The sequence below is a fragment of the Ictidomys tridecemlineatus genome, chromosome 3 (assembly GCF_052094955.1).
Source record: "Ictidomys tridecemlineatus isolate mIctTri1 chromosome 3, mIctTri1.hap1, whole genome shotgun sequence".
Taxonomy (NCBI): Eukaryota; Metazoa; Chordata; class Mammalia; order Rodentia; family Sciuridae; genus Ictidomys; species Ictidomys tridecemlineatus.
The window spans coordinates 1,184,642-1,205,886 of record NC_135479.1 but is presented as its reverse complement, the minus strand read 5'-3'; the positions used below and the strand labels follow the sequence as shown (position 1 = coordinate 1,205,886).

The 21,245-nt window shown below is 55.6% G+C and overlaps 2 protein-coding genes across 3 annotated transcripts; both read right to left on the bottom strand.

The window, feature by feature from the left end:
• Positions 1 to 134: 134 nt before the first annotated feature.
• Ppp1r27 (protein phosphatase 1 regulatory subunit 27) lies at positions 135 to 5,936 on the bottom strand. Of its 2 annotated transcripts, XM_021731200.3 has the most exons (5): positions 5,717 to 5,936; positions 1,559 to 5,298; positions 1,135 to 1,479; positions 883 to 1,033; positions 135 to 575 (listed from the first exon to the last, which is right to left on the bottom strand). In XM_021731200.3, the coding sequence occupies exons 3-5, from the start codon at positions 1,475 to 1,477 to the stop codon at positions 452 to 454; spliced, it is 618 nt and encodes a 205-aa protein (XP_021586875.1). In that variant the 5' UTR covers positions 1,478 to 1,479; positions 1,559 to 5,298; positions 5,717 to 5,936; the 3' UTR covers positions 135 to 451. The 2 variants fall into 2 exon arrangements, with proteins under 2 accessions (XP_021586875.1, XP_077897552.1); XM_078041426.1 differs by having other exon boundaries at positions 135 to 552; positions 1,135 to 5,298.
• Positions 5,937 to 6,069: 133 nt separating this feature from the next.
• On the bottom strand, positions 6,070 to 17,007 carry P4hb (prolyl 4-hydroxylase subunit beta). The gene is made up of 11 exons (XM_005332668.4): positions 16,748 to 17,007; positions 15,530 to 15,736; positions 13,476 to 13,609; positions 13,214 to 13,351; positions 9,412 to 9,516; positions 9,141 to 9,266; positions 8,789 to 8,989; positions 8,292 to 8,412; positions 8,000 to 8,181; positions 7,697 to 7,783; positions 6,070 to 6,973 (listed from the first exon to the last, which is right to left on the bottom strand). The coding sequence occupies exons 1-11, from the start codon at positions 16,896 to 16,898 to the stop codon at positions 6,896 to 6,898; spliced, it is 1,530 nt and encodes a 509-aa protein (XP_005332725.2). The 5' UTR covers positions 16,899 to 17,007; the 3' UTR covers positions 6,070 to 6,895.
• Between the last annotated feature and the right edge of the window lie 4,238 nt (positions 17,008 to 21,245).

Genomic DNA, 21,245 nt, shown 5'->3' with positions numbered 1-21,245 from the left:
GGGCCCGGGGGCGCGCAGACCGGGAAGCAGGAGCCGAGCCGGGAGTCGGGCCGAAGGGGCCCCGGGAGGCCCCGCCTGGCGAGGGTGCTGAGCGCCCGGCCCTGGACCCTAGGAATCAGGCCACCACCACAGGCTTGGGAATCACGTTTATTGAAAAAGTACAAAGTGTCACAATAAAAAATCCACCTAGAGGGCTGGGACGCCACTGCGTGACAGCGCACTTGCCTACCACGTGTGCGGATCTGCTTTGAGCCCCAGCACCACAAAAAAATTTCACCTGGTGATTAAGCCAAGCCAGAGACATGGGTGTAGGGGACAGGGGTCTCGCCTGAGGACCAGTCCTGGCCAGCCCAGTGGCAGCCCTGAGCCACAAATGAAGAATGCCCTGTTCCCTGGAACAGGGTGCAGGCCCCTTCTCCAGGAGGCAGGAGCCCTGGAGTGCAGCTCCAACTCAGTCCATCCTGGTTCCTTTGAAGAGCTCCACCAGGTCCTTAAAGTCCGGGTCAATGAGGTCAGAGGGCAGGTCCCCATCGTCATTGGCTGCATCTGTGTCTGCCCCCAGAGAGATGAGGTACCTGGATGCAGAGGGCAGCCCTGGTTGAAGCATGCTTGTCCCCACCCCAGCACGCAGGCATAGAGCCCGGGGTCACCTGTTTGTTTTTCCACCCAGGGTGAGGAGGAAACCTGACCCTTTGTAAGCTGCGGCCAGCTTTCCAGTTTGTTATGGGCCAACACAGGATAGAAACAGGGTGCCAGGGGACAACCCTGAGGGTTCATGCCTGCACCATCAGAGCTGTCTTTTGGGGACCCACCTCCTGGGGACCAGTGGATGCCTGGAGAGGTTGGGCCAGGACCTTTCTGCACCAGGTCCCACTCTCTCACCTGGCGATGTCAGGGTACCCATCACTGCAGGCCATGTGCAGAGGTGTCCACCCCGTCTCGTCACGCTGGTGAATGTCAGCCCCATATTTGACCAGCAACTTTACACACTCCAGGTTTCCAGAGAGCACTGCTTCATGCAGAGCAGCTAGACCTGTGCAGGTGGGAGGGCAGGGGTCAAGGCTAGAGTCCTCCACATTGGCCTTCCCCAGTATACCCACAGGTCCATGGCCAGTCCCTCTGGGAATCACTCACCTGAGGGGTGGATGGTGTCCAGGGAGACTTTCCGAGCCCGGATAAAACGCCCTACCTGCTCCAGGTCACCCTGGCGGATGTGGTCCAAGAAGAGGACGTCATTAGGGAAACGCACACTTCGGTCAGCCAGCATTCGCCGGCGCCGCTGCCGGGGGCTGTAGCGGGCATATCGTACTGTTCTGCTGGGCATCCTGGGGGCTGGGGTGGGCTGCCCCCTGGGGACCCGACTGCACTGGGGTGAGGAGTGTTCCAGCCAGACCAGGTCAGCGTGCAGGTTCTTCTGATGAGACTTTGCTTCCGGCTTATATAGTGTCTGCGGAGCTATATAAAGCTGCGTGGTCATGCCTGTGGACGAGAAGGCTGAAACCGAGCTGCCCCCTCCCTGCGCACCGGATCATGTTTGGTGGCTCATCTTTCAGCCCACCTGTCGTTGTGTCCGGCCAAAGGGGTCAGATCCTTCCTGGCCACCGCTCCCTGCCCCACAGCTGGACCTAGAAGGTGCTTTAACAGAGGGCAGGAGAAGGACAGGGCCCATGAAGAAGGCCTCAGGTGTGGGCTCAAGGGCAAGGTAGGTGCCAAGGTTGTAAGGAGGCCCAAGCACCTGGGGATGAGTGGCCTCTGCCTCCTGGAGAGGGAGGGCCTCCCCACATCCGAGGAGCACTGGTCTGTCTGCTGTGGGGGAGGCCAGGCCTAGCCATCTCCACCTGTCACTTCCTCATCAGCTTCTGGTGCTGTGGTTTCCTGGGAGCTGCCTTGATGGCTCTGTCCACATGGACCTGCTCCCCAGGCTGGGCGCTCCAAGACCAGGATCCTGCCTGCCATACCTTCTCTGGGTTCTGAAATGCTGCCAGAAACTGTTCACATTGAAGGTGGTGTCCAGTCTGTGTCCCTAGTGAAGGGACTATGTGGGGTGGTGTGACCCTCAGCCCAGCCCTGGCAGGCTGTCAGTACCTCGCGTTTTGTTTTGTTTTGTTTTGTTTTGATGGCTGTGCTGGGGCTTGAACCTAGGGTGCTTTACCATTGAGCCTTTTTTTTTTTTTTTTTTTTTTTTTTTTTAAGACAAGATCTCACTAAGCTGCCAAGACTAGTCTTGAACTTTTGATCCTCCTGCCTCATCCTCCTGAGTGGTTGGGGTTACAGGCCCGGACCACCGCACCTGGCTAAATCTCCTTCTCACAGGGCCAGCAGCCATAATGGACTTATGGCCACCTTACTCCAGTATGACCTCATCTTAACCAATTACAGGAACAGTGACCCTGTTTCTAGATAAGTTCACATTCTAGCTGGGCATGGTGGCAAACGCCTGTCACCCCAGGGACTCAGGAGGCCAAGCAGGAGGATGCAAGCTCAAGGTCAGTTTGGGCAACTTAGCAAGACCCTGACTCAAACCAACAAAAAACCATATCAAAGCACAGTTGGGGATATAGCTTAGCAGCAGAGTTCTCCTGAGTTCAATCTTAAATACTGCCCCTCTCCCCCCAAAAAAGTCTCATTCCAAGGTACTGGGGGATAGGACATGAGTCGGAGATGAAGCTCAACATCCCACTGGTGAGATGCTCCAGGTGGCCCCTGGAGGCCTAAATAACAGGACTGAGACTGGCCAGCCCTGCAGGCAGGGAGGAGAGGCAGTGCTCCATCATTAGCTGGGCCCCAGCCAACAGAGTCCAGTCAACAGGTGTGTCGGACCCCCTCAAGGTGCAAAGCTTGAGCCACAGGCTGCAGACCACCCTGCCTGGAAGCATCTCTCTGCCTCAGTGTCCACTGGGCCTCACACAGGGCTGCAGACTCTGCACCCCACACACAGCCTGTCTAGGCCCGACCTGCGGGGACCTTGCTGGGTGGTGCCTGGGTCCTGCATTTTCAGGGACTCTGGGAGTGCTGGGCAGTCGTGACTCCTGGCCACTTGGGAAGAATCAGTACGGTTTCTTCTCCCTTGTTTACAGGAAGCCAGGAGACTAAACATTCTGCCCTGTGGCCAGCTGGCGGCAGCTCTGCTGCGGACATGGCTTTTCTCTTGTTGGGCAAGGACCTGGGTTCCATCCCTAACAGAGAAAGAAAGGTGGGGGAGGGGAGAGAAAGCTAGGAGACAGTGAGGTGAAAATGCCTCCGTCCAGCGCTGACCAGGGCCCCAAAATGGCCCTTTCCAGCAGGCTTTGGGCCTCAAGCTGGACAGGACTGAGCTGAATGGGTCAGATGAGCCTGTTTGGCAGCCCCAAGTCGGACCCCAAGTGGCTCATCCTGCAACCAGTGCCCTGAAGGCTTCTGTGTGGATCAGAGAAGGGACTGGTCCCCAAGGCCTGTCCGCCACCACAGGTTCCCTAGAGGAATGGATGTGCTTTTGTTGTAGTTGCATCCTGAGTCCCAGAGGCTGCCTGGAGCACCTCAGCAGGAGAGGACCCTCTGCTATCATGGGTGAAATGAAAAGCTTTGTCCCTAATTTGTCTCAGTTGGTATGAACTTGTGATAAAAGTGACCTGGTCTGCATGATTTTAAGTTTCCATTTTTTCAACGACAAATTAAAACATTTATGCAAAAAGGTTACCATCTGCCAAGTGCGGCAGGGCACACCTATGATCCCAGTGACTGGGGAGGCGTAGGCAGAAGGACCACAAGTTCAAAGCCAGTCTCAGGAACTTACTGAGTCCCTGAGCAACTTAGCAAGACCCTGCCTCAAAATAAAAGGGGGCTGGGGATACAGCTCAGTTGGTAGGTTGCTTGCTTCATGTGCACAAGGCCCTGGGTTTGATCCCCAGCACCAAAAAAAAAAAAAAAAAAAAAAAATTAAATAAATAAAAAGAGTCAGGGAAGTGGCTCAGTGGTAAAATGCCCCTGGGTTTGGTTCCATCCCCAGTACCAACAAGAAAAAAGAAAGCTGGCATGTTGAAGGGTGGCGGCCCAGAGCAGGCTGTAGCCCTTCCTCCCAGGAAGGCTCTGAGGCCAGAGGACCCTGGGGCAGTGAGCACCATCAGCCTGGCATTTGCTTTTTAGGTTTCAGTGGCTTCTGGTCATCTGGGGAGAGAGCGAGGGATTGGGAAGTCCCAGACTGTTAAGCCTTCACTGCCTCCCCCAGAGCCTTCAGGCTTGCCTTGCTAATCCACTGGCCCAGCCAGCGAGGTTTTTGGACACCACCCCACAGCCTCGGCACAGCCTAGCCCAGGAATGCACTCATCAGCTGCCTCTGCGAAGGGGAAATGTATCCGTGACTCACTCTGGGCCCAGGAGCGCGTGATGGTGGCCGCCTGGTCCCAACATTCTATCCCGAGACCAAGCATCTACACAGTTGGGAAGCAGGGTCAGACAGGGAGTGTAGCCCACCCCTTTCAGCTGTGGCTGGAGATGGCCCCCTGCTCTGGCCCTGCTGCCTGCCTTCCCCCAAGGCAGGCAGCAGGGCCAGAGTCACATCCTGCCCGAGTCACATCTCCAGGGCTTCAGCTCACATTTTGGGGGGCAGTTAGCATCCTTTCACCCCCTCCAATTACCTGTGCCTACTTTACAATAGAGATGTACCCCACTGTGTGGGCAGGACCCAGGCACAGCCCACAAATCCTGCTGAGGCACCTGGAGCCCAGCTGGCTGGAAACCACCCCCAACATGGGCCACCTGGAAGCCAGCAAAGTGGACAGGCTGGAGTGGGCAGTGTCAGGACCATGGGTGCCTGGGCAAGCCAGTGTGCCCAAGGACCTGACACCAGTCTCCATCACCTGCCGGCTGTGTACTGCACAACAGCACACAAGCAGGGGCCCTGGGCTTGTGAGGGTCTATGTAGCACTGCAAGGGTGGGCATGGGGGTCTGGCCACCCACCATGCCCTTGGGTAGGTGCCCAGTGGAGAATCATACTCCCAATGAGCCCTGCATTGGCCCAATAGCTGGGTCTGTACCAGCACATCTGAGGGCTCTACAGGGCCACTGTCATGAGTAGGGGGGACCCAGGAGGCTGGTGGTGCTGAAGGCTCCTTCAAGAAGCAGGCCACCTGGCGAGTGTGGGACAGAAGCCTGCTGGAGGCTGTGCTGGGCTCCCTCAGATGCTGCCATCCCCCTCCCGTGCTGCCTCTCCTGTGTGGTCCTGCAGAGGTCCTGATGTACCCGAGTGGGTAGGGGAAGATGGCCAGGCTCAGCAGCTCCATTGCCCATTGTCTTCGAAGCGGATTCCAATTGTCCTTTTCCTGTATGTGATCCACAAGCACGTCACATTTTTAAAATTTGTTGGTACCAGAGATTTAACGCGGGTGCGCTTTACCACTGAGCCAAATCCCCAGCACAGTCCCCTGCCCCTTGTTTTAAATTCTGAGAGGGCCTGAGTAGGTTGCTGAGGCTGGTTTGAACTTGCAAACCTCCTACCTCAGCCTCCTGAGCAGCTGGGAATACCACTGTGCACTGCTGCATCAGGCCAGTGTAAAACCCGGTGAATGTTCCATCTTAATTCTATCAAGGTTTGGTTAGTAATCATGGCAACTTGTCCATTTTACCTCTTCTTTCGAAATGTTTTTTTGTTGTTGATGGACTTTTTTTTTTTTTTTTTTTTTTTTAATGTGGTGCTGGGAATTGAGCCCAGTGCCCCACAATCCCAGTCCGTCATCTTACCTCTTCTTGAGGTTTGATCCACCCAAATTTTTGTCTGATCACTGAGGTGAGGGCAGGGGATGAGATGGCCAGCATGTCCCTGGTGGCCAGGGCAGCTGCACAAAGGTCCAGTCAACATCATGGCCCTGGGCACAGGCAGAGCGGCAGTGGCCCTGGTCCATGGGCAAATCAACATGCCCCTGCTTGGCAGCCTGCAGGTGCTCATGCCCTGGGTAACCCCAAGCTGTGCCTGAGCTGTTTCTGCACTGTGACACTTCAACACAGAGGTCATGACAACAGTGGCCCCTCAAAGCTGGCTGAATCTCTTCAGCCCAGCTCCTGTGACTTGAAGAAATACAGCAGAGGCCACGGCGGGTAGTAAAATTTCAACTTTATTTGGCCAATGTGTCCAATTCCAATATCGTGGTAGAAATGCCCGAAGAATGGTCAACATGTGATTCAGCCCCGGCATCCCTGGCTGTCTCCTGGCCTGGGAACCAAGGGCCTGGTTCTGCCTGTGTAGGCCTCAGCCATGCTGCAACAGAACCCGCAGTCGGTGTGGAGCGCCTGAGACAGAGTGGGAGCCCCGGCTTGAGGAAGAACAGGTGAGCTGTTCAGGCCTGTCCTGGGCCCTGCGGCCGGCAATCACAGTGCCCTTGTCTAGATGTGAGGCATCCCTGACAGGATCCAGAGGTCTCCATTTAACCAAGAATTTTAAGAACCATGCTCAGTCATGGCCACACTGGCACAACATGCATGGAGAGCGACCGTATCCAGTGGATCTGTCCCTCCCCACACAGGGCACAGGGGTCTTCAGGGAGGCTTGGCCAAGGTGGAGCAAATACCCTGATGTCGAAAAATGTCTAAAAGTCTCACAGATGGAGAGCACAGACCTCTCCAACAGGAAAGGGATTGCCAGTGTGAGATCCCAAACATTTTAGCGAGCACTCAGGACAAAAACCATGTACAAAAAAGTACATCACAATTTAAAAAAGGGGCCCACCAGGATGGGCTGCCTGGAGATAATCCCTTTCCAAACATTGAAAAGCGAGGAGACAGGTTAGGTGCACACGTGTGTTAGAATGAGTCCCTGGGTTTCCGATGACACTCCCTGCTCAGGTGAGGGTCGGCGCCGAGGGCCTGGGCTGCGGGAGCGCGGCCCACCAGGTGTGGTTGGGGTGCCCAGGTCTGGCTGCGGTGCTACAGTTCGTCTTTCACAGCTTTCTGGTCGTCGTCCTCCTCCATGTCTGGCTCTTCAGCTTCTTCTAGGTCTAGGTCCTGGGGTGCGGGAAGGGAGGGTGGTGAAAGGGCTGGTGGCAGTGTAGCAGTTGGAGGTGGCCAATAGGCCACCCAGACCTGCCTACAAGGGTGGATGAACCAGGGACCCCAGGCATCCTGACAGGGACAGCCCAGTGGGGAAAAAAGTCCCAGCGCAGTGAGCATTGGGTGATTCAGCCCTTCGGTCCCTTGCTGTATGGCCAGTGGTGACACTTGGCAGTGTCAGCAGCAAGGTCCTGCTGTCCCCTTGATCCAGATCCACCCCCAGCAGCCACAGTGGCTCCCTCAGGACAGACCTGCCCTCACTCCTCACTTCACACTGACTATACCCTCCACGCCCTGCCTCAAATGCCACCAGAGTCACTAACTCCCATCCCCACCAGCCTCTCCTGACTTGCCCTCCACTTCCCCCAGAATAACTACCACCACCACCCCTGGCCACAAGCTGATGTGGACAAGACTGAGCTTCTGAGGACTAGCCCAAATCCACTGTCCAGCCTGGGGCCAGAGGGTGCCTGCCCCACAGAGTAACTAAGTGGTCACATCTGTTAAGCAATGGTGGGCTTTAACCAGTGGTGGGACACTTGAGCCCAAGTCAGCAGGGATGTGAGGGCCCCGAGACTTCCTAAGAAGGTCTAGACTTCACAAGTGCCTTCGCACCTCCCAAGTGGACCTAGGCCTGTGCCCCAGAAGCCAGCCCAGGGTCCACATGGCCACACTCACATCATCATCTCCTGCCCCATCCTGACCACCACTCTCCAAGAACTTCTTAAAACCCTCCAGGGTCCGCTCCCCGTTGTAGTCGATAACCTGTGGAAGACAAGGGCCAGGGACATGGAGCCAACCCTAGGCCCCCCCGACCCCAAGGGGCAGCAGCTTCCCCTTGGTGCAGAAAGGGGGGTTCTTAAAGAGGGGTCCCTCGAGGCCTCTCCTGCCCCACTCCTTCCTGGTCCCCAGCTCCTCGTGGACAGAGAGGCTGCAAAATGGTGTGGGGACAGGACTCTCCCAGCCCCACGGCTGTCGCACCGTTCTGTCTGCACGTGCAGGGAAGAACTTCAGCGTGGGAAAGCTGTGCACCCGGACAGCCTCCACCTCGTTGGCCGTGGAGTCCATCTTGGCAATGACGATGTTCTCGTGATCCTTGTACGTCTCACCCAGTTTGTCCCAAATAGGAGCTAGCTGCTTACAGTGGCCACACCACGGGGCATCTGAAAAGAAGACTGGGCTGAGGGTCCACCCTAGACCAGGAGCCACCTGCAAATGCTGCCTCTGGCTCTGCACAGCCTGCGACCACCCAGGGCCCAGACACAGCACTCACAGAACTCCACAAAGACGTTCTTCTTCTCGTCAAAAGCCACCTCTTCAAAGTTCTTTCCAACCAGTACTTTGACCGGTTGCTTGTCCCAGTCTTCAGGAAGCTCCTGGCTCATCAGGTGGGGCTAGAGGGCAAGTAGAGCCGGTCAGAGGCTGCACTGCCCAGAGGCCCACAGTGCTCCCCGCCACACCCACCCCTGGCGTGGATGAGGCACACGCTGTCCTCCGAGGCCGCCAGAGTGAACAGTGCCAGGAGCCTGGCGAAAGGAGAGGAGCTGTCAAGGTCGGCCCAATGAGAGGACATGAGGTTACCCTCGCAGCCTTGAGGCCACCTCTGCGCGCGGCGGGACTGCAGTGCGAGGATGGCCAGGGCTGTGTGTGGGCTCTGGTGTCAGGATCTCCAGGCTTGGAAGGTGAAGCCTGAGACACCAGGGCCCAGGGTCCAGGAGCGGAGCCCACTCCCCGAGGCCAGCCATGCGCCCAAGTGGGCCTGCCACCCACCTTGACCTTGCCCTCCAGGAAGCGGTGGCAGAACTCTGTGATCCCCTCCGCTGTCAGCTCGTCCGACTCCGGCTTGTACTTGGTCATCTCCTCCTCCAGGGTGATGAGCCGCACGGCTGGGCACTCCTCCTTCTTCAGGCCAAAGAACTCGAGGATGCGCTGGTTGTCGGCGTGGTCGCTGTCGATGAAGATGAACAGGATCTTGGGGGAGAAAAAGCGCACTGAGACCGGCCCGCAGGCGGCCTCGAGCCGAAGGCCTGGCCTAGGGGACCCCATCACCCAGACCCCAAGGGGGAGCGGAGTCCAGAGGCCCTGACTACCTGGGGAAGCCACCCATCCCTAGGTGGCCCACCTTGCCCTTGAAGCCCCCGGCGGCTTTCTTGAAGTTGCTCAGTTTGCTGTCATAGTCAGACACACTCTTGGGCAGGAACAGCAGGATGTGAGTCTTGATTTCACCTCCAAAAATCTTCGGGGCTGTCTGTGTCACACATAGAATTGCTTCGTCTAAGCCACAAGCTAATATTTGACAGAATACTGATGACAGTGACAAATGCGCCTCCTGCATGTCCAGGGAGCCCACCTGCACCATCTGACTCCCACTAGAGCCTGAGAGAGAGACACACCTGCTCAGTGAACTCAATGACCAGGGGCAGCTGGTTGTGCTTGATGAAGTCCAGCAGGTTCTCTTTGGTGATCTCCCCTTCAAAGTTGTTCCGGCCCTCATCAAACTGTGGACAGAAGGGGGATCGTGAGCCAGCCTGCCACAGGCTCCTGGGCTCAGCCAGGCAGCGACTGGGAACCCAGCCGCTTGCTCCCCGACAGCCTGGACCAGCTTCAGCCACTTCACCATGGCCACCAGCAAGTCCTGGTTTGTCCAAAACTCAGGTGTGACACCTCCAGGTCCTCTAGCTGCCCCCAAAAAGGGCATGTGTGGTAGGACGGTCACAGGAATGACTAGATCCTGTCCCTGTAGGCCAGACAAGGAGGCTAATAGCCTGCTGTTCTGCAAAGCCAAGCCAGGCTGGGAAGTCACTGCAGAGACCCCCTGCGAGAGGTTCCACCAATGCCCACAGGCTGAGACCCTCTGGCAGTCGAGTTTGAGGGAGTCCCTCAGGCTCCTCAACCCCAGCTTCCAGGACAGCACTCACAGAGCCTGGCCCAAGCAGATCCAGTGTCAAAGGTACCTCCATGACTACACGCTGCTGCTCCCTGTGCAGGGAGAAGCGGGCAGGGTAGGTGGGTGCTTAGCCTGACGGCACAAGAGGAGGGCCTGCCGTCTCATACCAGGCTGCACGCTGAACAGACTGCTAGAAACCTGAACATTACTCTCCTCACTAAAGTGATTTTATCTGAGAAAAATAATTTTTGCAAAAATATTTTTCATTGTCATGTGTCACAGGCTTACCATCATGTGTTGTATTTGAGACAGAGTCTTGCTGGGCTGCCCAGGCTGGCCTCAGCTCCTGCACTCAGGGGTCCGCCCACCTTAACCTCCCTCTGGAAGACAGGCCTGCACCACAGGCTTGGCCTACTGCTGAACGATTCTATTCCAGGTCGGGTGGTCTGAGGATGTGGAGGGCTGACCGCACTCAGCTTTTCTTACTGGCCACTTCCCATTCCTGTGGTAGGTTACATCCAGGGGAGGCCTGTGCCAGCCAGACCCTCCAACTCAACCCTGGAAAGGTGCTAAACCCAGGTCACCTCCACATTGTGGGCCACTCCCCACCAGAGCCTGAGGGTCAGAGGCTTCCAGGCATGCTCCATGTCCCCCAAATCAGCAAATGTGGAGAGGATGATGGGGTGGAAAGGCAAGGCCAAGAAGCCCTTTGAGGGGGTCGTTGGCCCAGGTCCACGAGGAATTGGTGGGCTTGGCCTGCTCTCCCCACCTACAATGCTGAGCCAGAGGGCACCCTGACCTGCAGAATGAGGCTTCTGCTCCCACCAGAGCACCAGCTGTCACCGGCACAGCCTCATGCTGAGACCTCAGAGCACAGCTCAGCACCCGTGTCAGGCTGAAAATCCTCCTGGTAATGTGGCCACTTAATGTGGTCACTGTCCACTTTCTTCTTATTTTGGGGGTATTGAAGATTGAGCCCAGTGGCACACCGAGCCACATTCCCAGCTCTTTAATATTTTGAGACAAGAGTCTTGACACATTGCCCAGGCAGGCCTTGAACTTGTGCTCCTCCTGCCTTGTGCTCTGGAGTGACTGGATTATAGGTGTACGACACCATGTCCAGCCCATTTTTTACAGTCTGCTCTGGTTCAGCCAGGGGTGGCTGCGAGAGGCCTGCCCAGGAGCCTCGAGTGAAGACCTCTGTGCCCCCACTTACACCTCTGGCTGTGGACACCAGTCCTGTCAGGTCACAGTGACAAGGTCTCACTAAAAGGCAGATGCTGCAGGCTGGTGGAGAAGCCCCTGGCCCCACCCTCACTCCTAAATCCCCAAGACAAACCCGAGATGAACTCTAGCACCACGTCCTCTGTCCCCTGTTGACCCCCTGTTGACCCCCTCGGCAGGACTGCCAGGAAGCAAGTCTTCAGCTCTGTGCAAGGAAAACTGCCACCCATTAGCCAGCACCAGATCCAAGGGTATGCCCAGCCTAGTGGAGAGCAGACAGCTGAGTACTAAAGAGTCACAGGCATGGTGGCACACACCTGTAATCCTAGCAACTTGGGAGGCTGAGGCAGGAGGATCACCAATGTGAGGCGAGCCTCAACAACTCAGCAAGGCTGTCTCAAAAAGGACTGGGGAATATAGCTCAGTGGTCAAGTGGCCTGGGTTTGATTATAAACCAAAAAACAAACAAAACCAAACCAAAAAACCCTCAATAAAAAACTAACTATACACCAACAGCCTGAACAGAGAGCCTCAATGTACTTCATTCTTCAAAGGCAAGAACAAGCAATTGTCATCCTAGCCTACAAGTATATGTGACGGCCACCGCCATCCACCCAGAGTTAACATGGCTACTCAGACACAGCGCCAGGGGCAGATTGGTGGATGGAGCTGAAAGTGGAATCCGCAGGTTCCTATAGGCCTCAGAGAAACTGTCCCTCAACCTCCAACTCAGGACATGGGCGACTTTGTCTAGCAGCCCAGAGTGCTCTGCACTCTCCCGTTCTAGTCGGGTGTCAAAGACACAGCAGCTCTACCCCCTGGTTTCTATTGAGTAGAGCATGTCACTTGGCTGGGGTTCTTTTGAGGAAGGAGTCAGCAAAATGGCTAAATGCCAAGAGCAAGGACACAGAAAGCAGTCTTCACCCCACCCCCTAGCTTCAGCTGCTAGGAGGGGTCCTCCTCCTCCTCCTCCCAGTCTGGAGGTGCAAGGTGTTCAGCCCACCCTGAGAAGCTGTTTCATAGGTGAAAGGCATAAACACAAGGTCAGCACAGAGCCAGGCAGCCTCTCCCCCAACATTGCATTCTTCCTAAATAGTCGACTGTCTGCAGGTTTCCTCCTGCTGGGAGCAGAACAGGACAGCTCTCCAAGATCCTTCCCCAACCCAGGACACGCACCTACTCTGCTCCTGTGGTCTTCTTCTCATACAGCTTCCTCTCCCTCTTCCCTGTGCATCTGCCACCTGGATGGCATTAACCCAGGAGCACACATACCTAGGTACAGCTGTGCTCCAAGAGCAGGGCTGCTCTGTGCCATCCCACCCCCAGGGAGAAGGCAAACCCACAGGCAACAACGGGCAATGAGGAGCCTGCTGCATCCCTGTAATAGGCAGACTCGGTTCAAGGACACCTGGCTTACAAAGAGAAAGGACAGGGTCAGAATCAGCAGTTTCCAAGGTGGGAGGCCCAGGAACTGCAGCTTTGTCTGTCCAGTGGGAACATACCCAGGGAGTTCACACCAGTTTCCATCTGGTATGAGGACCTGAAGTAGACAGCAGTGATGGTGGCACAGCAGTGTGACCACCATTAATGTCACCAAATTGGCCATTTAACTATGCTGGGCATGGTTAATGCTGGGTATGATGGAGGCTGAGACAGGAGGATCCCAAGTTTGAGGCCAGTTTCAGTGGGTGATCAAGGCCTTGTCTCAAAATTAAAAAAAAAAAAAAAAAAAAAGGTGGGATGTGGCTCATTGGTTAAGAGCACACTGGGTTCAATCCCTGGTACAAAAAAAAAAAAAAGAAAAAAAAAGTAAAATAACCAACTTTGTCACAGTGGAAAAAAAGCTACTAGTAAAAAGCAACTCCCCTTGTGTCCTTTAGGAGGTCCAGAACATTGGCTGTTATAGGAGGCTGGCCAAAGGCCTTGCACTCCAAAGACTCCAAAGTCCAAAGGCCACCGAGTGGCTCCTGTAGTCTGGCTCTGCCAGTCTGTGACAGGACTCAGGATAACCACAGGCCTCCAGCAGTAAGAAAAGCAACACCACCCCCTACAGACCAACGCCTGCACTGCCCTGGGCCACTCACCTTCTTGAAGAGGACCACCCCATCTTTGCTGAGCTGGTATTTGGAGAACACATCACTGTTGGACGTAATCCCAAATGGTATGTCATCTATGGCCTCTGCAGCCAGCAAGAACTGCTTGGCCAAGTCTGACTCGACATCCTGTAAAGGAAGGAAACAAGAGGTGCTGCACACCGATACCTAGGAGCCTGCCTGGCACAGCAGCAAAGCCGACACTGCAGTGTCCAAGCCATGGGGACCCCTCCTTCAAGTTCTGAAGCTCTACCTTAAAGAAGCCAATGACGGCCACCTCGCTGGATTCCACCAAGGACTCTGCAGCTGCACCATCGAGCAGCGTGGTGGCAGCAGGGCCCGTGCGCTTCTTCAGCCAGTTCACGATGTCATCGGCTTCTCTGCCAGCTGCACCCCAACAAAGGCAGGTTCCCGAGTCAGACAGGGTGCCCCTACCATGCCTGGCACCCTCTCACCTGAGTTCCACCAAGCAGGCTGAGGACACCTGACTGACCCCTATAACAAGCTGTTCTCTCCACAGGTAGGTCTATACCCTGGCCACCCACTTCCTGAGACCACAGTTATGCTTAAAGAAGGGAAGAGTGTCATCCTTGGGAGGTGGGATTTTCTTCTCTAATTCTTTGCATTTTCTAAATTTTTTTGGACATTAAAATTGGTTAAACTCTGCTGGGTACAATAGCACATACCTGTAATCCCATCAACTTGGGAGATAGAGGCAGGAGGACCATGAGTTCAAAGTCAGCCAAGGCAACTTGGTAAGACCATGCCCCGCCCCCCTCCCGCAAAAAAACAAAACAAAACGTGGGTGGGTGGGGGCTGGGGATATAGTTTAGTAATAAAGTGCCTCTGGGTTCAACAATCCCCAATAACTAAAATAAAAATATTTAAAAAAATTTTTTTTTATTAAACTCACATACACTGTCTCCCCACAGTACTCTCTACCAAGCTAAGTCATGGAGATATAGCATGTTTTTTTTTTGTGTGTGTGTTGGCGGGAGGGGGGGGGGGCTGAGGATCAAATCTAGGACCTTGTGCATGGGAGAAGCACTCTACCAACCGAGCTATATCCCCAGTCCTGAGATGTGGTTAGTTAAGTCAACCTCCACGCCAGTTCTCCTTTCTTGAAAACAGGCTCAACTTGACTTTCTGACACTCCCAGGTGGGCCAGTTATTTCTAAGGCCAGCCTTACCCACTTCCCTGACTGGTAAGAACTAGAGAAAGAGTATGTGTCCGCATGCCATCCAAGAGGCCAGGAGGCCACACAGGGATAAGAAAGAGGCCTGCTCCCGCCAGATGGAGGCCAACAAACTGCTCTCCCCTCCTTTCCTGGGGTGTGACTACCTGAGAAAGTGCTGCTCCACCGGAGAATGACAAGGATTCTTTAACCAAGTGCCTACAAAAAGCTGAGCTGGCAGTTACCAGTGGATTTAGGAGCAGTTGTCTCATCTGCAAAACCTAAGTGTTGGTGGAGAATGACGGTAACTTGGGACAAGGCACCCCCATTGCAAGATTAAATACACATTGAAAAGTGGGGACTAGGGACTGGGGCTGAGTAATAGTGCACTTTCCTGGCATGTGAGGCACTGGGCTCGATTCTCAGCACCACATACAAATAAAGGTCTATAAACAACTAAAAAATAAAAACTAAAAAGCCAGCCTCAGCAATGGCAAAGTGCTAAGCAGTGAGACCCTGTCTCTAAATAAAATACAAAATGGGGCTGGGGATGTGGTTTAGCGACAGAGTGCCCACAATTCAATTCCTGGCACCAAATCATAAATAATAAAAAGGGCTGGGGCTCAGTGGTTAAGCACCCCAGGTTCAATGTCTGGTACCAAAAAAATAGTGGGGTCTACTAGTGAGGCAACCAGAGTGGCTGATGCTGATTAGGATAAGACTGCTTGAAGGGATACTTCTGCTAACCCTGGGATGGGCAGCTTCAGGCTGCTCCGAACATGGGCCTGACAGACATTCTGCAGAACTGACCTTAGAGACCAGAAAGCGTTTCTTTGCCACTAGTGGTTCATTTGCCCTGGAGGTGGCAGGACAGTAGTTGAGGACCTGCCTGGATGCTTGAGTGTGGTGGCTGGCACGCTGCAAGCACACGTTACCCTTTTCTAGTTCATTTCCAGACAAGCTTTGCCAGCAGGCCCCCCAGGAGGCCATCAGACATCACAGGACCCTCAAGTGTGGACCAGTTGCAAACACAGTCCCCCCCAGAGCCCCTGAAAACGGGCCCCCACCTCAGATACACTACTGGATGAGCTTTCAGTTAGGTTCGCCTCCAAGGCCTGCACCGTGGTCACACCTGTGTACTCCTTGGGGGAGGCTGTGTCTCCGTTCTTGAAGAACTTGATTGTGGGGTATCCTCTGACGCCATACTGCTGGGCCAGGTCAGACTCTTCAGTGGCATCCACCTTTGCTAGTCGGATCTCGGAACCTTCTGCCTTCAGCTTCCCAGCTGCTTTGGCATACTCAGGGGCCAGTGCTTTGCAGTGACCACACCAAGGGGCATCTGGAAAAGAAAGTGGGACACTGGAAAGCAGCCCTTGATCCCATCCCATTGCTTCTTCCCTTCATAAAAACCTTATCTGCACACCAAGATAAGGCCTCCAAACCCACAAGGCTGAGCTGATAGCTGCTGATCTTGGGCAACTTCAGGACAGAGGCCATCAACGATCGACACACCAACACCATCCCTGTTCTGCTCTGTCACCACCAGCACAGGAAGACACACCCTCTAGATTGGTAACTTCCTATAACCTGCAGGCCATCAGAACCAATGTGTCCCTAGGATTTCCCTTTAAGAACCCAGGACAAGTCAAAGGTTTGATGGCCCACCCTTACACCAACCAAAAAATGCTTATGAGTATGTGACACACATCTGTGTGAGGTCCGCATCTCTCACATTCTCATCTTAAACCGTTCTTTATAGGTGGGAATAACACAATCTGCCAAGGAAGGGTAGCAGATGTGGTGGCATAAGGTTCCCAGCCCAGAGACAGTGGGAGCCCAAATACTTGCTAACAAGTAAAAGCCTCAGACGGACTGGCTACACGACAGGAAAGCCAGGGCAGGTTAAGGGTGGCGCGGGCAGGAGCTGGGCATTTCTGGGTCAGTCCAGCTGAGTAATCAGCAGAGCCGGACCCGGCTTGGAGCTCGGCTTGGAGCCCGGCTTGTGGGGTCTGCCACGGCTCACACAGGTCCGTCCAGCGTCCCCCAGCTAACCGAGGGTTGCTGCCATGTGGACTTCGGGCACAAAGACACTCCCTGGCTCTCCGCCGGGCAGCCACTCTCGAGGAGCCCGGGACGCGAACGCTTCCAATCCGGGCAGGAAGGATGCCCTCCCGGCGGCCGGGGGCAGCGAGCTGACAGCAGGCGCGCCTGGCGAGGGGCGGGCCGCGACGGGCCAGGCCGAACTCGGCGCGGCCACGGGCCAGCACGGCCAGCAGGCCCGCTGACCCGGCCCGCCGCGCGCAGGGCCGCACCGCGGCGGCGCCCCCCGCCCGCCAGGCCGGCCACTCACAGAACTCCACCAGCAGGTACTTGTGCGTCGCCAGCGCCTCCGCGAAGTTGCTCTTCCTCAGCACCAGGACGTGGTCCTCCTCCTCGGGGGCGTCGGCGCCCACCCGGGCCGCCGCGGCCAGGGCCAGGCACAGCAGAGCGCGGCTCAGCATGTCGGACGTCGGAGCGGGCGGGGCGGTTCGGTTGGCGCCGCCGGGACAGCCTAGGCGACGAGAGCGCGCGCCAGTCCTGGCCTCGCCTTTATAAATCCTGGTCCGGAGACGCGCCCAATAACCCGCCGCGCGCGCCAGCCGCCGCGCGCACGCGCCCCTAGGGGCCCTCCAATTGGCCGGCGAGCTGCGGGGCCCGCCCTCGCCGTGCACGGATTGGACGCCCATGCTAGGCCCGGCCCCGGAGTCGGAAACGCTACGGAGTCCTTCCTCGCCCTCATCCAGGATTGGCCGCGGCGCTCGCGCTCGCTCTGCTCTCCAGATTTTGATTGGCTCCGAGCGGAGAACTTTCTCTCCCTCGACTTCTGACTGGTGATATTCATCCACACCTTTCGCGGGTCGGGAATGGCTACTTCTTTCGGCTGTCCGGGCTCTGTGGCTTCTGATTGGCCAAGATTCGCGCGCACCCTGCGCGTCCCTCCGTCGAACGTGGCAGTGAGGCGGAGTCCCTGGTCGGGGCGGAGCTGCGCCTGCGCCTCCGAAACCCCTCGTGTTGCATTCTGACTGGACCGCGTATCCGTAACGGGCACCGCCCCCGGCCGGCCGGCCGGAAGCCTGACTGACGCAACTTCCGTCGCGCGTGCGGCCCGTGCAGCGCCTGCAGAGGCGTGGGGTCCGACAGGTGGGCACCCTCAGTGCTTGGCGCGGCTTCGGCGGGGTGGGCCAGGCGGCGGTCTTAAGGCCTTGGCTCCTGCGGGGTCAGCGGGCGGTGGCGCGGCTCGGATCCGCTTCCGAGCTTCCCCGCGGCCTCCGAGCGAGGGCTGGTCCGTGCCAGACCCGGAGGCCGGGCGGGCGGAACACAGCCCCGTAGACGGTAGCGCGGTGTTGGCCGCCTGTCGAAGTGGCGTTTTCCTCTTTCCGTGGCTCCTAGGACCTTAAGTCACACACGAGGCCCACGCCCGGTGTCTGTGGGGCTGTCCGCGTGCGCTCGGCCGCCGCCCCTTTGGTGCGCTCAGCAGCAAGGGGCAGCTCCCCGCGGAGGTGCACCCGCCGCGCCCCGGCCCGACGGTCGGGAGGGTGAAGTACCGGAGGGTGTTCTTGTACTTCTGAGGCTTGGTGCGTGTGGGGACGTTTGTTGGAGGAACTGGGAATGGAACCCGGGGCCTCGCACATGCCAGGCAAATGCTCTACCACTGCCCGCAGCCTTTTTGATACAGGGTCTGGCTAAATTGTCCAGGTTGAACTCGAACTTGTGCTCCTCCTGCCTCGGCCCTCCACTTCGCTGGAAGTACAGGCGTGGGCGCCTTGCCCAGAGACTTGTTCTTTTTTGTTTGTTTGTTTGTTTAATGTTTATTTTTTAGTTTTTGGCGGACATAACATCTTTGTATGTGGCGCTGATCATCGAACCCAGGCCGCAGGCATGCCAGGGGAGCGCGCCACCGCTTGAGCCACATCACCAGCCCCCAGAGACTTGTTCTTGAGAGTGTGCATCTCACCTTTCCTGCGTGGCACTCCACTTAGAGTGTGAGTTCCTTTCCTTCAAGACTCAGTGCTACATTCATGTAGCTCATACCTGTAACTGCTGCGACTCTGGAAGCCAAAACCCGTATTGCAAGATGGAGGCCAGCATGGGTCTTTCCCAGGTTCCCAGGTGTGACATTTCAGGCCTGGCGGACTATGAACCAGTGTCACGCCCCAGTTCAACAGGATTGACCAGGTGCTTGTCCACTGAATTGCAGCTCTTCATAATGCCTCTGTGGGATGATGACTGCTTCAGATCGCATGGACTGGTCTATTTTTGTGCTTGCCTTGACTTGTTTTACAAACCAAGATTTGGGGCCCAAGACAAAAGACTTGAGTTTAGATTTCCTAACTATGGAGGTTAGTATTTTGTCCACTGATGGGAAGTGAAGGGATTTAAGGTACTATTGTGTGGATTATCTCGTGATGGTTTGAAGGCATCTTAGTTCCAGAACATAAACTATTAAGAAGAAATGTGCACATCTACATCACCAGAAGCAAGCAGAGGCCACTGCAGGTGCACAGATCAGACAAGGATCACAGTAGCTGTGGTAGAGTCTAAGGTTGGCTCTGGGCCTACAGTGGCTCGTGTCAAGGGCAGTTGAACACACTTCAGTTTGGGGAACTGCCCAGCTAGAGTAGCAGAGGGCAGGGCTGCTGTTCTGTGGCTTAGGTGGCTGTGGCTAAGCTGATGTTCTGTGAAAATCAGGGCACGTAGCAGCACTCCCCCCATGTGATCATGCTGCCATGGCTACCCTGGCAGCTAGCTGTTGCTGGTACCTTGTCCTTCCTGAATCAGCCTTCTCCAATTTAAGCAGGTACAGCAAAGTTGGTTCTTATGAGCCCCGCAGGAGGCCTGAGAGACCCCTGGGCACCCACAGTGCATTCTACTTCCCTGGATATAGGCCACCCTGTCTGAATACCTGTGGGCCTCAGCCCAGAGCAGAGGGCTGATGAGATAGGTCACTCATCCTGTGCTCAGGCCTTCAAGGAGTGTGTCCTTGGGGTCGGCCTTCCCTGGGGCAGTGACTGGCCATCATAGGTGCTTCTGGACATCTTCCAGGGAGAGTCACGTTCAGAGTATGTTACCTGTTAAACATGGTTTCCTGCTGAGTCAACATGTTTTCATTAATATTACCCTCTCTGGATACAGTGGTGCACACCTGTAATCCCAGAGACTTAGGAACCTGAAGTAGGTGATGGCAAGTTCCAGGCCAGCCTGGGCAATTTAGTGAGATCTGATCTCAAAATAAAATCAGAAGGATTGTGAGGTAGCTGAGTGGTCAGTGCTCCTGGGCTTAATTCCCGCTACTGAGGGGAAAAAGCTACTTTCAACACCCCCTCCCTGGCTTTTTTTTTTTTTGTGTGTGTGTGTGTGTGTGTGTTACTGGTGAGTGAATTAAGGGCCTTGTATATGCTGGGCAAGCACTCTGCTACTAAGCTGAGTTACATTCCCAGCCTCAAATATACTTGCATGCACAAGGCCCTGGTTTTGATCCCAAACGCTAACAAAAAAAAAAAAAAAGAAAGAAAACAAGAGTTCTTCGAACACGGCTTCCTTTAGCCTGCGCCTCCTATCCTGCTGGATGTGTAAAGGGGTGACCAAGTTCATGGGCATCTAGAAGGCTGCTGGCTGCAGGTTTTTGCTGTATTAGGCTTCTGTGCCCAATTCTGAGACAGGCGTGCAGAAGAGGGCAGGGCTGTGGTGGTAAATCAGTACCTGGCGATTGCTTGGTCACATCCAGATCCTGACCTCAGCTGGCACCAGTTATGGCCTCTTCACAGAAGAAGGGCCTGTCTGCGGATGAGGAGGTGGAAGCTTGGGGATTTCTGGGGCCTATGGATAAAGGGAGGTGAGAAGAGGGCATGGGTTGTGGAGCTGGGAGGCTAGCCTTGGAGCAGCATCAAGCTGTACAACAGGTCAGGGTGGGACCAGGAGGATCAGGTTAGACTTGGGACTGGAGAGACACGTCATGTACCTTCTGCAAGTGCAACTTTGTTATCCTCCCCCAGGAGCAAAGTCTTGGCTGTTGGCCATGTGCCTGTACAACTTGGCACTCAGGGTCTGAGTTCACCTGTCTAACAAGCTTGGAAAATCCCAGAGCAAAAAGATCAAGCCTCTTGGCCTGATGTGAGCCTCAGAAGTCCTTCCCCACTAAACAACTGCTGACAATGAGATGGAACCTTTTAAGGAGGAGCTGGAGAGGTGTGAGCCCAAGTGCCCAAGACTGCTGACTAGGCGCCCATTCCTTCTGAGCTGAGATGGTCAGCCTGTGTTGAACCCTCAGGGCACTGCCTCACCCCTCCTGTCAACTCAGCTGGACCAGAACCCATTCTGAGACTGGGTAAGGTCTTTCCTGGTCTGGCTGGGCCAGCTGCTACAGTTCCCTGCTGTTGGTAGGCCATCCTGCTGAGGGCCAGCTCTGTCAGTTCTGGCACTAGCCTCAGCCTCTCACCCACATCTGGCAGGCCCACACAGGGCCTTCAGCAGAACTGAACATTTCCTGAAATGCCTGGGCTGTGTGTGCCATGTGAGCAATGCATGGGGCCTCAGTGGATAATGGAGGGGAAGCTACCACTATGTTAGCAAAATGCGTGGCAGACTACCCACCACTCAGCTTTCTTAGAGGTTCTGGATTTATGGTGCTTGGTGACAGAAGGGGAATTCTGTGTTTCTCACCCGAGTTAGCAGCTGTGTCCCCACAGGGTTGGGAATATGGACCTCAACCCCTAACAAGGGATTGTGACCCGAGGGGGCCTCTGTTTCACCTCCCTGCTAGGATCACAAAATCTCCACAACCCCAGGCAACCCCCAAGCAGCAAATCCAG